Raw genomic sequence first — 16,387 nt, forward strand, 5'->3', positions numbered from 1 at the left:
TTCTCACCTCTGTCATTTTGTATCGTCTGAGATATCCTACATATATTTTATACAAATGTCTACACATTGTCTCCCCCACAGAACTTAAAGCTCCTTGAGGACAAGAAGAACCCAGTGCTAGTAAATGGGGAAGCAGTTCAGACTTGTTAACCGATTGTGGGGTCCCCTCTATAAACATCCCTGACAAGTGGGCATCAATTTTTGTCTTAAAACCTCCAGAGAGTCTGAGCAGCCATCTCTTAAAGCAACTAAAAAGCGCTAATTGTCAGGGAATTTTCTCCTATCAAGTTTAAAAGTACATCATATCTGCATTGTTCTTGTTTCTGCCTGCTTGGGACCAACAGGAAAACTCTGATCCGCTTCCATGGGCCAGCCTTTCAAATACTTGGACACAGCTATTATGTCCCCAGGTCTTCTCTGTTCTTTCTAATGATCCTCATATGATATAGACACAGGATCTTTCTCCATTCTGACTGCTCCCTCTGAATCTCCTCCAGTTAATCATCGCCTCTCCTGACACGTGGCGATTTGAACTCCTGTGAAGAGGAGTCATTATAACAGTGAATGCAAATTCTAAGATGTCAGGAAGTCAGGAAGCCCAAGTACAGGCCTGCACACAAGGGGCCTGTGGTTGTAGTTGGAGGGCCGGCCTAACCAGGGGAGAAAAGCACAGGATTTAGATATTAGGAAGTCAGAAAGTCAGGATCCTGAGCACGGGCCTGCACACAAAGGACCTAGCCGGTTGTAGTTGGAGGGCCGGCCTAATTGTGAGAGAAAAGCACAGGATCCGGAGTTCTCACGGAACTTGGAGTAGAACCCTGACTCAGCCACTTACTAAATGGCTGACTTCTGCTCTCGGGGCTCCCGGGACTTTGCTATCACAGAGTATGGGACAGTAGAGGCTCATCACCAGAAGCCTGGCACCTACTGGGGACGGAGGAGCAATGGTGAGAATGACCCTTTCAAAGCACCAAAGGAGAAAAGGGAAGCGGCAGGATCCAGAGAATCTTTGAGGACTTGCTTCTGCCTTCTAGGGACCAACCAAAAAAGTCCCCTTCCACAGGACAGCCTTTTAAATACTTGGATGCAGCTTTTCTGTTCCCAAGTCTTCCCTAGGCTAAATCTCCCCTTCTTTCTAATGAGCCTCATGACCCAGACTCACGCCCAAAGGGACGTGTTGGATTTCTGACGAATAAACACAGCCCTTGCCTTTAAGGCCTCCTGGCTTTTGACCGGCGGCCTGGGCACGGACGCCCCCACCCCCACCGTGCTGAGCTATCATTTCCCTCGCTGCCCGCTCTGAAGTGTAATCGTCAACTGGAAACACAACGGAACTGCTGAAGGATTTATTCATTATGCCTGAAAAGGCAAACCTTTGTTTAGGGTCTCTCGGTGGGTCCTGCTATACAATTGTTGGCCGTTTTATTCCCATCCTAACATCTCTCAGGTCGATGACCTCAGACCACAGCCAGATTAGCCGGATAACAATCAGCATGGGAGACAGTTTTCTCAGTCGGCTGAAGCCGGCACACCGAGGGGCCCCTCGTCTGGGAGCTGCTGACCGAGCATCATGGTCTGGGAGCGCCGCCCAGGCGACGTGGGAGAGGAGAGCTGGCTCAGCTTCAGGGTCCTTGGGGCCATCAAATTTCCAGAATTCTGTGGTGGACAATGCCCGCTGGCTATCCGCACCATCTGCGCCTCCAGTCTGGGCCACCAGAGAAACGTTCAACACAACAAAAGCTTCAGGAAGTCGTCTGGATGGTGTTAGCAGGCCCAGAGGAACGGCTCCTTCACCTCGGATTACTTCAGGAAAAGCCATCGGCCTTCTCTTCCAATTTGAAGCTGCCGTTCTGGACCAGCTGCAGATACTCTTTATATAGTTTTTCCTGACTTTCAAAAAGTTTCTTCAGCTTCTTCGTCTGTCCTTTGCTGAGTTCTTTGCCTTCGACGTCATGGGTGGGAAATCCCTGCAACGTTAAGAGCATACCGCTTTCAGAACCACAATCCACAATTGGCTACCTTAATACACACTAGCCCTCTTTCTGCCCAGGTGCCTGACAAGGGGCCCATGTAAAAGGCAACGCCGTGCAGGGAGGGGAGGCCTTGGGCCAGGTCAGCTCTGACATTGGCCAACGGTCAATAAAGCCCCGCCTGGCTGTGTGTCTGTGGACCGACTTGTAATTTTATCAGTTAGGGAACTCCGGGAAGCCCCTCCTCCCCATGTGAGTCAACACTCTGTCTGCGATTTAAGAGAGTTAGCGTCGCCGACGTTACAAGCAATTCGATGGCTTGCCCGGGGTCACATGGCTCAGAGACGGGAAATGAATCCCAGCTTCTTGACTCGAGCTCTCCATCCACTGTTGCCTCATTCCTGACCTGCCTGAGCCTTTCTCCCTTCACTTATCAAAGAAAAAGGGATCATCCCACAGAGCGGCCTTTCATCTACAAAGAAAGGCGCCGGGGAGGGGGAAGGAGTTGAACACCAGTCGACTGGCTAGAAAGTTATAACCAGGGTAAGACAGCAACACGGCAGCATCTGAAGGCTGGATGTTCTTGGAAAAGAAGGCCTATTGCTAGAATCGAGATTTTGTTTGGGGAACATGGGAAATGCAGGTATCTGGGCTCCCATTGGTCGGCCCGCCATGGTCTCTAAGAAGCTTGAGAAGGAAGGGTCAGAAATTCAGGGCCAGAGGGTGGGCTTGCTACTTGTGGGAGAGGCCCTGCTGCTATGGGGACCAGGAAGTTTTCTGAGCACCGCAGCAGGGAATCGGGGACCAGGAGAAAGGTAAAATACCAATGGCCCGAGTGGCGCGTGAGCGGCCCCTCTTTGGCCCGACCAAAGCTCGGCTGGTTCTCCGAGCCTTCCCAGACTTAATGACTCTAGGCCCGGCTGTTTGGGAGAGGAAAGATTGCTTACATTCTCATCGAACTTGGAGTATTTATCACTTTCCGACAGAAACATCTTGCTGGGAGGAATCTTCATCTTGGTGAGTTTGGCCACCTGGAATGCAAGGACCCGAGTCACCGCCGAGAATAGAATCCCAGGGTTTCCATGGAGATTATGCCAACAGAACAGGCACCAGCAGCTACTCGGGTCAAAGGACCTGCAGAGCGACCCCTGGGCTGCTCCCTGGAAATGGGCCGAGCCTGGCAGTGGGAGGAGCCCGAAGGGACCACGGCAGGTGGCCTGTGCCCACCCCGGGCAGCCCTTCAGTTCCCTCGCCCCAAGGGGTCACTCCACTTGAACAACTTACTTCCTGCTCCTGCTTCTTGCGAGCAGCTTCTTCTTTCTTCCTCCTCTTCTCTTCTTCAGCCTGGGGGGGGCACAGGGAAGAGTCACGTCACTCGTCACAGTTGTCCCCGGAGCCCCTCCCTGGGAGCAGGGCAGCCCCTGCCTGTCTGGCCCGGCCCGGGCATCCTGCCGGCCCAGGCACCTCCCGACTGCCCCCCAGGGAGCAGGAAGGCGGACGCAGGGACGCGGCTGGGAGCGCTGGCACGGCTCCTGACAGTGGGCTCTGTTGTCATGAAATTCCATCTGTTGCCAACACTCGATGCTCCCTGAGCAGAAGCTTCATGAAGGGACTTAAAAGAGCATCAAAGTGACTCAAGAACAGGCCCCACTGCCAATTCCCAGCCCCGCCTGGAGCACAAGAGGAGGGAGAGAGGCCCCCTGGGAATTTCCTGCTTTGAACGCCAGGGACCCTCGGACAAGGAAGAGGAGGCTGCCCTGGGCCTCCCGGAGGCCCTACCTACCACTCGGATACAGGTCCAGGGGGAAGGGGAAGAAGGGGGCCTTCCCCAAGCCGGTCAGTCTCTGTAGGACAGGAGACTTCCAGCTGGCGCTCAGTAAGACAAGGCCAGAGCAGGCTGGGAGCTTTCCTAGCACTCCTACCCCCCAAGGAAAGGGTACCTATGAGGAGCTGGCGGCTCCCGGGAGTGAGGGGAGCCTCTTGTGCTGGGGGGAGAAAACAGCTTTGTTTAACCTTCTCTGGGCAGGGAGGAGGTGAGGAGGAAGGAAGGGACCTTCCCCTTTGATCTCAGTGAAGGAAAAGGCAGGGGGTGGGGAGGGAGGAGGGGAGGAGAGAAGCGAGGAGGGAGGAAGGGACAGGAGAATGAGAAGGGGGGAGGGGGAGGAGGGAAAGGAGAGGAGAATGAGAAGGGGAGGCAGGCCAGGAAGCGGCAGTCAGTCACATGACCTTTACGCTACAGTTAAAAGGGAACCAGGGGCCAGCCTCTGGCAGTCGGGGTCACGGGCAGGATCTGAACTCAGGCCCTTGGTCTTGGCGCTCTCTACGACCAACCCGGGGCCCCCAAGCACAGGCAGCCTGGCCAGGGATGAGGCGCCTGCGCTGGGGCGGCCATGGCAACAGGAGGAGACGGGAAGGGCTCTCAGGCCGCTCTAGAGGACGGGGAGCTGCCCAGGTCAGTGCGGCCAGGGAGCTCAGGGCCGCTCGGCAGCAGCCTCCCTTTTGGGGGGAGCCCCCTCAGAAGCTGCCTGTGGGTCCCTCCCTCCACTGAGACAATGTCCCAGGCCCCGCCCGGGCCTAGTCAAGCTGCGCCCTGTCCCCAGCCTGGGGCCGCAGCCTCGGAGAATGGGAGCATGCTGGGAGACGCTACCATGCACTGGAGTGATGCACCTGCTCGGGGGACGACGACTAAAAAGGCCAAAGACCGGCCTTCAAGGCCTCATTCTGTCCATAAAACGGCCTCCACCGCGTGACTCCCCCATTTTATGAACAAATGCAATGACCACATTCAAACTGCCCCAAAAGGGGTGGGGGTCCTGCACCTGTGCCTCAGGGCCAGAGACCCTTACCCCGCAAGCTTCCTTAGCTGGGAGGCGGCTGAGATGGAGCAGCCACGGGCCGGCCCGGGCAAGGGCGTTTCCAGCCCAAGTTACGCTCCCCAGGAATGACACGCTACCCACTGACACCTTCACTATTTGCCCTTCATTTGACCTTGGAGCCAAAGGGGGCTCGTTTTGGACAGCCCCCTCTACCCCCCCATGTCACTTTGCCCCAAAGACCGCTTCCAGGCCTCTTCTTTCCGCGGCCCCTGCTTCCTGCCCATGTCTTCCGACGGAAATCCTGCCCAGAGCCCCTCCCCTCTTCCAGGTGTCACAAACCAACCTTTTTCTTCTCTTCTCTCTCCTTTAGGAGGGTGTCTCTGTCCACCAGCTTGACCACGGTCGGGAGGCCTGCAAAGGTCACAGGTCACCGCAGCAGCCTCAGTGTTCTCCTCCCCCCTCCCAAAGGGGCTCCGAGTGAGCTGTCTGAGCGAGGAAACACCCCCCCCCCGGGGGGGAGGGGAACCCCAGAACCGCCCAAGGTAGCGGCGGGGCCGCTGTCATCTGGGGAATCTGCTACAGAGAATTCCCAGCAGCCCTTCTGCCCCAGCCTGTGTTGCTTGGATTGGCCCCAGAAGCCCCGCTCACCTTCGTGGTCTTCCAGGCGCACCCCGAGCTCGGGAAGGACATCATCACGGAGGGCGTCGCTGAGCTGCAGCACCTCGGAGACTGGGCGACAGAAAGCACAGGGTTGGGGTTGGTGCCGGGGGGGACCGAGCGACCGCCTTCGCCCTCCCGCCCTCCATCCTTCCGTGGCTGCTCAGCCACTTTCTTTGGCCCCGTGGGGCTGGCGCCAATCTCCACCCTCTGAGGAGGGACTGGAGGCTGGGGGAGACTCAGAGTCTGAAAGAGCCAGGCCTAAGGAGGGGAGACTCGTCTTGTCGCAGAGAAAACGCCCGTCACCCCTGGACGGGAACCTGAGCCAGTGCCACCGCAATCCGCCTCCTGGGCACTATCCTAGGGCTCCCCAAAGGCCGGGACAAAGGACGAGCTACCCCTCCTCTGCGGCCTAGGCCTGGCTGAGGGGATCGCGCCTCCGGAGACCTGCTGTCTCCCACCAGCCCAAAGGGCCTCCAGACCCATCTCCTGCCTGCAGAGATGTGGGCACCCCTGATGCCCCAGGCCACACCAGGCCCGGAGAAGCTCCACTGGGAGTCTGGGCTCTGCGCCTCCCATCCCGAACTGCTCTGTCCCACCAGCGCTCAGAGAGGCCTTTCTGCCCCTGCCAGCTCTGATGCCCACTCTGTGCCCCCACTGGCTCTGACCTTCCATGCCCCTGCCCAGAGGGAGCCTTCCCAGACCCCTCAGGTGCACGCACTAAGCCCCCCGACCCTTCTCTGACAGAGGCCGAGCATGGGGGCCCTCGGCCACTCGCCAGGATTCTCCATAGCAGGAAGGCGGGCACTTTGGCCAGGCTAACCTGTGGTTCTCTACCAGCCTTCCTGCCAGGAGCCTGCCCACAGAAATGAGTGCTGCCAAAGGGCCCCAGGTCCCCCAAGAGGAGCCGGGTTAGGCTCGGTGACACCACCGAGTCTAAGCCCCATTTAGGAGACAAGCAAATGGAGGCCTAGAGGAATAAAGCAGCTTGTCGTCACCCAGAAGCGTCTGATGTGGGGACTCTGGGGCCCTGGGATGTTGCAGTATCTCCAGGCACGCCAGGTAAACAGCAGGTGCTCAGTAAATGCTCAGGAACTGCCCAGCTTGGCAGACCAGCTCTGCTCCTCCCAACCCTCCAAGCTATGACTAGGAACAGGCCGAGGTTTAATCAGAACAGTTCACTCAGAAATGTCCAGGACGCACCAAGGAGAAATCCCAGCAGAGCCTCCCCCGGGCGCCCCCGGCTCTCCTCCAGCCCTCCCCGGAGCCCCCACCTTTCTTCTCGCGGGCAATCTTGCGCACTCCCTCTCTGAAGTCCGAGAGCACCTGCAGGTAGGGCATCACGGTCGCCTCAAGCTGCAGGAAACATCGTCCAAAGATGAAGGGGGAGAGTGTTTTTGAGCATCTACTATATGCCAAGCTCTGTGAGCACTTTACAAATAATCCTTATTTGACCCTCGCAACAGCCCAAGAGGTGCTATGAACCCACTTTACAGTCAGGGAAACTGAGGCAGAAGTTCAATGATTTGTTCAGGGTCATCCGGCTGGTCAGTCCGACACCAGATTTGCACTCAGGACTCCAGGCCCACCCTGACTCTACCAGTGACTCCCGGCCGCCTCATTCACACCGACTATGGGGTCCAGGCCCCTCAGTCCCGGGAGCCCCCCTGCAGTGGGCAGGACCTCAGACAGCGGCCGCTGACCTTCCTCAGTGGCCGGGCCAGCTTCAGTCACTGAGTGGTCAGCAGCCTTTGGGGGTTAGGCCTGAGAGACGCCTCTGGCCCTTCCCTGACACATGGTTCCTGCGGGTGCCCAGGCTGGGGCCAAGCCTACGGTGGGCCCCCGAGCCCCAGCCCAGCTCCCAAGGCAGCACTTGTGGTTGTAAAGACCAAGGCCGGTCCTTCTGGAGGCCCCGGGCCCCTCAGTGCTGTTCAGGAGAGGTCTCGGGAGCCCCCAGCACTGAAATGGGCATGGAATGATTCCTGCCAACAGGCCACAGACAAGGTCACCACCACAGAGACCACAGACACCCCCCAGCTCCTACTTACGTTCATGCTGGATCCACTCCCCCCGACTGGAAAGCCGAGCGTCTCCTCGCTCTCGATGACGCCGAAGACCTAGGATGGGGACGAAGGCATCGTGAGTGGCCGCGTGGAGCCTCCTATGCCCCCGGCCCCCCCCCATCCTTCGCCTCCACCCCTGGGCACAGGCCCCCTTGTCCAGTCCGGACCCTGGTGCTGCGCCCAGCCCAGAGCAGATGCAGACGGGAGGGGCGGGGCCGCTTCCTGGAGGCGGCCATGAGCGGAGCTCTTCTGCAGCCCCTCCCAGCCGTGGCCCGCCCTGCCCCCTGGAGGAGGCGGCCGGTGGGGAAGGAAGCCCACCTTCAGCATGTGGGTGAGGTAGGCGCTGATGCTGGCCAGCAGGCCGTGGTTGGGCAGCTTGCGGGCGGACTTCCGAGCCGCGATGTAGAGATTGCTCTGGCCCACCAGGGAGCGCATCTCCTCCAGGACCGTGCGCGTGTCCACATTGTCGCAGAGGGCTTCGTGAACCGCCGCCCTCTTGTTGTAAAACCTGGTGAGGAGGGAGAAGAGGCGATGGCTGCTCGGGGCCCTCAGGGACGAGGGGGCCGCCAGGGGACCCAGCCAAGAGGGCCCGAAGTGCCACCGAGATGCTCTGGCTCTGCCCCGGGCACCCTGGGACAAGCAGGGCAGGGCCCTGGCAGCTGTTTATCCCTAGGCCATCAGCCCTGTCAAAGGCTCCGGGCCCACACGGCCCCTGCACGTCCACTCTGTGACCTGGCACAAGCTGCCGCGGACGGAAAGAGGGGGTGTGGAAAAACAGGGTTGTTTGGCCCATGATGCAAAGTTGCCACAAGGGATCCAGCGAGCTGGCGAGAGAGAGCGGTGGCAGAGAGACCACCTTTGGGAGGCGGCAGAGCTGCGCCGAGGGAACCCCCCCAGAGAGCCAGAGCCCCCACAACCCCCCCTCCCCCGCAGGCTTCTCACATTCTGTTCAGCTCGAGCTCCGGCCCTTCCCACTTCTCAAACTGGCCGGCAGCATCGGTGGGGGCACGCAGGATGTCCTTCACATTCAAGAAAAACTCCTGGGGAAACAGCAGCCACGCGCCTTATAGCTCTGGCCTCCCTGCGGTCCCTGGAGGCCTCTGGATCCTGGGACCCCCGAGCCCACCGGGGACCCCAGGAGCAGCGCTCACGCGGTGACCGCTCCCTGCCTTCTCAGACCCCCTGCAGGGGCGCGGGGGCTCACTCACGTTCATGAACCGCTCGTACTGGATGGCCGACTCCATGGTGTTGCTGGAGTAATCGAGCGTGTCCTTCCAGGAGTGCATCAGGAAGGCCAGGCGCAGCTGCCGTGCTGTCACAGACACGGGCCACGGGCGGCGTTAGAGCGGGGGCGCGGAGAAAAGGGGGAAAAGCCCGGGACTGGGAGCGCTGGACAGGGGGAGGGGCCCTCTGGGCGGGGGGCTCTGGGAGCCTCTGAGCTGGGAGAGGCGACCGAGCACAAGCCAATGGACAAACACTTCGTACAGGACAGACACGAGGTCATCAGACTGCACGGGAGGGGCAGGACTGGCAGGCATTGGGCCCCGATGGGGGACAGGCAGCCCCCGGGGCGGGAAGGGTTCAGAGTTCAGAGCCTTCACTAGGGCTCCCAGCGGGTGCCGGGGATCCCAGAGTTGGGGGGGAGGCAGCCTGGTCAGACCCGTTCCTCTGATGGCTGGGCACAACTGTGTGGTCTGGGGGGGAGGGGCCATGTGGTGGGGGAGCTGTGGGACAAGGGTCAGCGGCAGGGGGGGAGGAGAGAGTGGAGCTGGGGGGTCTGTGCAGTCTGTGCACCGTCTGGTCTATGCCGCGCAATGGCGGTTGGGGGTTCATGCATGAGGAGGACAGACAGGCGCTTGTGCACGAGAGGAAGGCTCCACCCGAGGGGCCCCTACAGCAGTGCAGGGAAGGAGGGGACTGGGGGCTGTGCCAGGGCCAGAGTACCAGTGGGGGAGGAGGGCCGCCGAGGGGAGGGGGGATCAGTGAGGGGAGAGAGGTCAGCGAGGGGGGAGTCGGCGGCCCTACCTGAATGCTGCTTCAGGGCGTCCTTGATGGTGATGAAGTTCTTCAGGGACTTGGACATTTTACAGCCCGCGATGGTCAGGTGACCCGTGTGAAGGAAGTAGCGGACCCAGCAGTCGTTGTCAAAGTAGGCCTGGCCAGGAGGCAGAGGCTCAGAGGGAGGGCCCGGCTCCCGGCCTGACCGGAAACGGCAGGAGCCACGGGCCCCAGGACCCCCCCACCCCCTCCCCCCGCCCGGGCCGCTCACCTCTGACTGAGCCAACTCGTTGTCGTGGTGTGGGAACCTGAGGTCGAACCCTCCCCCGTGGATGTCCATTGAAGGCCCCAGGACGGTCCCGGCCATGGCGGAACACTCGATGTGCCAGCCCGGACGGCCCTGGGGGACCAGCACCGTGACCGGTTAAAAGGCCCCGGCCATGCCCGGCCATGCCCGCCCAAGCCCACCCCTTCTCACAGAACCTCCACGAGCCCGGCTCTCCGGGGCCAGCCCAAACCCGAGGGGGCCGACGTCAGCGTTGTGGGGGAGGCTTTCTCGGCCTGCGGTCACCCTGCTGGGAAGTGCCTGAGGCCGGACCCGGGAGCCCACCCCCTGTGGCCCCTAGAGTACTGCCCGGGCATGCACGTGCACGTGCGGGGGAGGGGGACAACTTGGAAGTCAGAATTTTTAAAAATGGATGTTAAAATCTAACGTAATTAATACGTTATTTCCAATTACGCGCTCAAAACCTTCACCTTCGTTTTCTTAAGCACGTGCCCCAGAGCACATCGGCCCTCCCCGGGGACGCAGTCTCTGAGGGTCACCCCCCCACAGGGTCCCGGGGCTGCGGCTTACCTTCCCCCAGGGACACTCCCAGGACGGCTCCCCGGGCTTGGAGGCCTTCCAGAGGGCAAAGTCATTGGGCGAGCGCTTCTCGCTTAAGCGCTCCGCGGATATGCTCAGGTCTCCTGCGAATGCAGAGGGCCACGGCTGCTTAGGGGGCCAGGCCCCGAGCTCGGGGACCCAGGGGTCCTGGGGCTGCTCCAGCGCACGGCAGGAAGGTGGCCCGAGCAGCCGCAAGCAGGCTCCGGGTAACCGAGCGGCTCCCCTGCCTTGTGAGGGGGCCAGCCCCGGACGCTCCCCTGACGGGCCTTGTTCGGGGCTGGGGAATGGCCGCGGGGACCCAAGGACTGGGGCTGGGGGGTGGGGCGGGCCCAGATCAAGGTCAGGTCGCCATAGCGATGTGATTCTTGGAGTAAATGAGGTGTGGAGGGAGGAGTGAGGGGATGAAGGGGACAGTCAGAGGGAGGGAGGACACAAGGCCCATTCAATGTCGTCCAAGGCCACAAGCAGCATCGGGCCTGCAAATAACGGCCCAGCCTCGACCCAGTCGCTCCGGGACATTTCCCAAAGGACCGAACTGAGAGCTGGACCTCAGAGCTGGGCCCGACCCCCAGGGCAGAGGCGGCCACAAGGACCAGGAGCAGCCCCCGAGAGCCCTCCTAGTGACGCCCACCCGGGCCTCCAAAGTGACAGACAAGGGGACCCTCCGAGGGCTGCGGGAAGGCCTGGTGAGCCCGGCCCAGGATCAGTGAGGAGTTCCACAGACGCCTGTGAGGAGCCCAGTGTGGCCCGAGCGCCCCAGAGGGGCCCAGGGGGAAAGGTCCCCAGCAGGCAAAAACGCCGGCCCAACGGTGCCCTCGTGTGGTGCTAAGCGGCAGCACAGCGGGTCGGGCCCAGGCTGGACGTCCTGCTGGAGGGGGGGAGGGGCCTGGCCAGGCTGAGAGTGAGTCAGGGAGGAGACTCCCCAGGCCTGGCCACGGAGGTCAAAGCCTCCCTCAGAAGGGGAGGCTGGGGAGCCGCTGCCTTAGGAAGAAATGACCCATATAAAGAACCCAAAAATAGGGGGGCTTGTGCGAGCCGAGGCAAAGGGAAGGAAGCAAGGAGAGCGGAGTCACTGACAACATGGAGGACCCCGGCCCTCGGGGGCAGCCGGGCCTGGCTCAGATGCTGAGAACAACCTGACGGGTCGGGGAGGCGGGGGGGAGAGAAGGGGGGCGGACTTTGGCCTGCTGCTGACTGCCCTGAGCACCGTGGGCCAGACCCACGTGGAGCCACTGTCCCACCCAATGCTGACTCTCCCCTCTGGTCACCCTGGAGGCCTCTGCACCACTCAGGCCAGCTGAGGCTGAAATGCCAGGCACCGAGTCTAGGCCTGAGGGGTCTTTCCCGCCATCTGCCTGTTGCAGAAGGTGTGCAACCACCCGGGGTGTCCAGGGACACCCCTCCCACCCCCGGCACACCCCACGGTCTCCCAGCACAGGGACGCCCCCCTCCCAGCACACCCCGTGGTCTCCAGGTGCAGCGACGCCCCCCCGGGAGGATGGCCTTCCCACCTTCTCCCTCCTGCAGGGCCTTCTGATCCCCGACGGCTTCCGGCACCAGCTTGGCGTAGGAGTGTCTCTCGCTCGAGTCAAACTTCACCGTATCAAAATAGACGGAGCCGTTGGACACGTACCTGGGAACCAGGGAACAAAGCACGGGTTGAGCAGTCCCACCAAAGCAGCGTGTCCCAAATGACCGTGGCCAGGCTCAGTTCCTGCTCTGTCCCTCTATGATCCTATATGTCCTGCAGCTACGGATCACCAGCATGACGCTGCTTGGGATGCAGGGAGTCCTCCCTAACCTGAACCTCGGGGCCCACATGGGGTCTGGTCTGGGGCAGGGGTGAGCACCAACTTCAGCCTCTCACCCTCTCCTCAACCATCCTCCCTGGAGGAGTCAACCAACTCCTAAAGTTATTGTCTCACAGGATAAGGTTATTTTTGCCTAGAAAAACAGGAGTCAAATCCCTCTATGTTTGTCCGCCTGCATTTTGGATTTCCTTCACAGGTTAATTGGACACTATTTCAAAGTCCATTTCTTTCTGTACAGCAAAATAACTGTTTGGACGTGTATACATATATTGTATTTAATTTATACCTCAACATATTTAACATGTATTGGTCAACCTGCCATTGGGGGGAGAGAGTGGGGGGAAGGAAGGGAAAAATTGGAACGGAAGGTTTGGCAATTGTCACTGCCGTAAAATTACCCATGCATGTTACTTGTAAATAAAAAGCTATGTTAAAAAAAAAAAAAGAAAGAAAGAAAGAAAAAAAAAAACAACGGTCAGTGACAAAATTACAAAAGAACAATTTCTTATAGAAATAGGTGGTCCTAATTCCACCTTTGTTAGGCGTGTATTCAGATCTTCACAAATAGTTTGTATGACCAAGAGTGACAAAGGACGCCAACGTCGAAGACTTTCTACATTTAGAAACGTTCATAACCAGCAGTTACGAGATAACCGAGTATTCCCGCCAAACTGCACATATAACCTAGATACACAAGTTGCAGAAATCAATGTTTTTCAATCTGATCGGAATCAGTTCTTGGAGCTTTTAAGATTTTGCCAGTTTGAGTATCTTCTGAAATGGTCGGTGAGATTTTGTGACCCAAGTGCATAAATTTTGCTGAAACCGAGAAGCAAGGTTTTCAAATAAGTCAAGGAAATTTTTGAGAGGTCCAAGTACGTGCATCTTCTCCAAGAAGGGCGCACTGTGGGCGACCTCCAGGACAGCATTGCCACACCAAGAGAGGGCAGGGGACTATTCACAACACATCATAGAACAAAAGGTGTTCTGGACTTAAAGATCTGTTTCTTTCTCTGCTTCCTTTCTGCCTTAAAATCTGGACTACATATTCTTTCTCTTCTCCTTTCTGAATTCTACCAGGCACCCCTGAGATGGTGCCAAGTCAAGCTGTTTGTTTCTTTGGGAGTTCATTTGTGGCTTGTTCATTTAAGATTATTTAAATCCCCTACATCTTGTTCTGTTAATTTTTCTGTAAATATTTGCCTATTTCATTTGATTGCCAGTTTTACCGGCATATAAGTGGGCAAAATGGTTCCTAAATAACTTCTTTTATTTATTAGTTGTAAATGCATTTTTTTTTTTTTGGCTGAGTCAATTGGGATTAAGTGACTGACTTGCCCAGAGTCACCCAGCCAGAAATAAGTGTTTATTTGAACGAGTCCTCCTGACTTCAGAGCTGATGTTCTCTCCTCCACGCCACCTAGCTGCCCACATTTCATTTTTGAAGTTGGAAATGTTTTGCGTTTTATAAAAAACAAGTTAATGGTTCATCTAAAGTTAGTGACGTTAAAAAAGGCAGCTTAGTTTTATTTCATTCCAAAAAAATGTAGCTTCCAATTTTTTGACTCTCTCCTTTGAAGTTCACACTTTCCGGTCTAGCTTGTTGGGAATCTTCAATTTGTTTTTCTGGTTTTTATTTTTCATTGATCATTTTGATTTGGTTTTTTAACTGAAGATCCCCTCCTCAGTTCTCATGGGATCTGTGACCGGGCTCCTCCCTCCGGCACAGAGGTGGAGGCTCCCCCCACCCTTGTTCTGGGGTTTCTATTTCTGGTGCAGCCTCAGTCCTTGTGCAGTTTCTGTGTGCTGGGATGCTCCAGCCCCCACCTCCGGTACCTCCCGAGCTCTCTGCCCCCCTCTCCTGAGCTATGTCTTGCGTTTTCTTGGATTTCTGGTGCCCAGGTGCGGGTGAGCTCCGTCGCACTTCCCACTAACCCAGCGTCTTGGGCCCGTGACAACTCCCTTCTCCCTGCCAAGGGTACAGCCATGAGGGCGTCATCCTTGATGCTCTCAGTCACCCACAGTCTGGCTCCGCCCTCTTTCCCTGGCTGCTAGAAAAGCCTCAGGTCGTGCTTATCCCTCCTCCCCACCACTAGAGAGCGCACACGTCCCATCAATCCTGTGGCTCCAAACCACTGAAGGTATGAGCCAGGAGCTGCTGGGCCTCAGGGCTCTTGCCCATGTGGTCCCGGGCACTCTCCACCTGTGACCTACTGGGCCCCATCTGCATTTCGAGGCCCTCCCAGCCTCCTGGGTGAGGCTCCTCCAGACTCATCTAAATCCCACCCTCTGGGGGAGGACTGCCCAGCTCCAAGGGCCTGGGAGCTTCTTGGGGTGTACCTTGTAGGTGCTGATGTACGGGGGTGCTGCACCCCCCCACCCCCGAGTGCTTCACTTCTGCCTCTGTCCCCAGAGCCTGGGATACAGCAGGAGCTTAATAAAGTACAAGGAGTGGGCCTGGGGAAGTTCTGGCCCAGAGCCTAGGATACGGCAGGAGCTTAATAAAGTACAAGGAGCGGGCCTGGGGAAGTTCTGGCCCAGAGCCTGGGATACGGCAGGAGCTTAATAAAGTACAAGGAGTGGGCCTGGGGAAGCTATGGCCCAGAGCCTGGGATACAGCAGGAGCTTAATAAAGTACAAGGAGCGGGCCTGGGGAAGTTCTGGCCCAGAGCTTAGGATACAGCAGGAGCTTAATAAAGTACAAGGAGTGGGCCTGGGGAAGTTCTGGCCCAGAGCCTGGGATACAGCAGGAGCTTAATAAAAGTTGAGGGGACAAACCCAGGGAGGAGTGGTTCTGGCCCAGCCCGTCGGCCAAGGCACCAAAGCCACGGTGTCAGTGTCCCAGGGCCCAGAGGATGCAGGGAGGACCTGGGGGTGCAAGAACGCAGTGCCCCACAAGGGGGCACCCAAGCACTGCCTGAAAAGGCCCCGCTGCTGGCCACCCCCTTCCAGGCAGTTGTTCGGGAGAGTCTGGGAGCTCCCGCAAGCCCCTCACTTAAGGCCAGGGCCCCCACCTTCACCCCCACTTTATCCCCAGAGCCAGTGAACACCCCGGAGCCCAAGGGGGGGCTGGGGCCCAAGGCTGGCCCCCCGCTGCTCACCCGTAGCCGTTGTCCACAATCTTCTGAACAAAGTGCACGATCTCGGGCACGTACTCGCTGACCCGCGTTAGGACGTCTGGGGGCAGCACCTGCAGGGGACACAGGACGGGGTTGGGGGGGCCGGAGCGCCAGAGCCAGAGCCCTTTAAGGCCAGGCCTTACATGTGTCCCCATGGCCCCACTGGCCCCGGCTGGAGCCACACAATCAAGATCCTTCTCCAGAATGTCACCCCCATACTCCCGCCATGGGCTGGTCCGGATCCAGTTTCCTCTCCCCACTGCCCCCTCCCCGGGCCGGACTTTCTCCCTTGCCCCCAGCTCTCAGCAGCCCCCTGGGGCGCAGCCCTCATCGCAGCGACCTAGAAGCAGGAGGCACCTGGAAGGTGAGGGGCTCGTGCCCTCACCCCCCCCACCCCCGCCCCACCCGGACTCACATTCAAGGCCTCCATGTCCCTGTGGAACTCGGCTTCCCAGAACTGGGGCAGCTTGGAGAAGATGGAGTTGTCGGTCACCTGGGAGCCCAGGCGGGCGTCGAGCCAGTCGGAGAGCAGGTCCTTGGCCTTGTCCAACAGGAGCTGGGGGAGCAGAGATGCCGTCACTCCGGGGTCTCCCCGGGGTCATGGTGTGGTTAGGGGGAAGGGGAGGCTGAGCCTGAATGGCCGAGGGAGCCCTGGGGCCAAGGATGGGGGATGAGAGAAGGGAGCAGTAAAGCCGGCAGGTGCCCGGCGCATAGTAGGTGCTTAATCAGTGGATGCGGGTGGACTAGGGGGAGGCGACAAAGGAGGGGGCGGAGGGCTCGGCCCACCTCGGCACAGGCGTTGATCTCGTCTCCCGGGGCGTGGCTTTGCACCGTGCGCGCCAGCGGCTCCACCGCCAGCTGCACGGCGTCCCGAATGCGTTCCAGCATCTGCTTTTTGTCGGGGTCGGTGGTCGCACTCAACTTGAGAGAGAAGGGCTGAGGGAGATGGAGGAGCAGCCAGATGCAGACACTCTGCCCCCAGAGCATAGAGACCCCCACTCCCTTTCTTGAGAAACACGAGGTGGCCCTCCGCGGGTGACTGGCCCGGACCCCAGGACGACGACGCT

General features: G+C 58.9%; 1 protein-coding gene across 3 annotated transcripts in view; it reads right to left on the reverse strand.

The window, feature by feature from the left end:
• Positions 1-16,387, reverse strand: part of CARS1 (cysteinyl-tRNA synthetase 1) — a 37,388-nt gene continuing 21,001 nt past the window's right edge. For all 3 annotated transcript variants that reach the window (XM_031942516.1, XM_031942515.1, XM_031942517.1), the window contains 17 exons: positions 16,107-16,256; positions 15,736-15,876; positions 15,303-15,391; positions 11,902-12,023; positions 10,361-10,473; positions 9,776-9,904; positions 9,532-9,661; positions 8,715-8,818; positions 8,449-8,546; positions 7,825-8,014; positions 7,492-7,560; positions 6,718-6,799; positions 5,435-5,515; positions 5,130-5,197; positions 3,255-3,314; positions 2,918-3,001; positions 1-1,967 (listed from right to left, as the gene is read on the reverse strand). In XM_031942516.1, the coding sequence (XP_031798376.1) occupies positions 1,806-1,967; positions 2,918-3,001; positions 3,255-3,314; positions 5,130-5,197; positions 5,435-5,515; positions 6,718-6,799; positions 7,492-7,560; positions 7,825-8,014; positions 8,449-8,546; positions 8,715-8,818; positions 9,532-9,661; positions 9,776-9,904; positions 10,361-10,473; positions 11,902-12,023; positions 15,303-15,391; positions 15,736-15,876; positions 16,107-16,256 (1,872 nt within the window). In that variant the 3' untranslated portion in view covers positions 1-1,805. The remainder of the gene's footprint in view (positions 1,968-2,917; positions 3,002-3,254; positions 3,315-5,129; positions 5,198-5,434; positions 5,516-6,717; positions 6,800-7,491; positions 7,561-7,824; positions 8,015-8,448; positions 8,547-8,714; positions 8,819-9,531; positions 9,662-9,775; positions 9,905-10,360; positions 10,474-11,901; positions 12,024-15,302; positions 15,392-15,735; positions 15,877-16,106; positions 16,257-16,387) is intronic.

The sequence above is a fragment of the Sarcophilus harrisii genome, chromosome 6 (genome assembly GCF_902635505.1).
Source record: "Sarcophilus harrisii chromosome 6, mSarHar1.11, whole genome shotgun sequence".
Classification (NCBI taxonomy): Eukaryota; Metazoa; Chordata; class Mammalia; order Dasyuromorphia; family Dasyuridae; genus Sarcophilus; species Sarcophilus harrisii.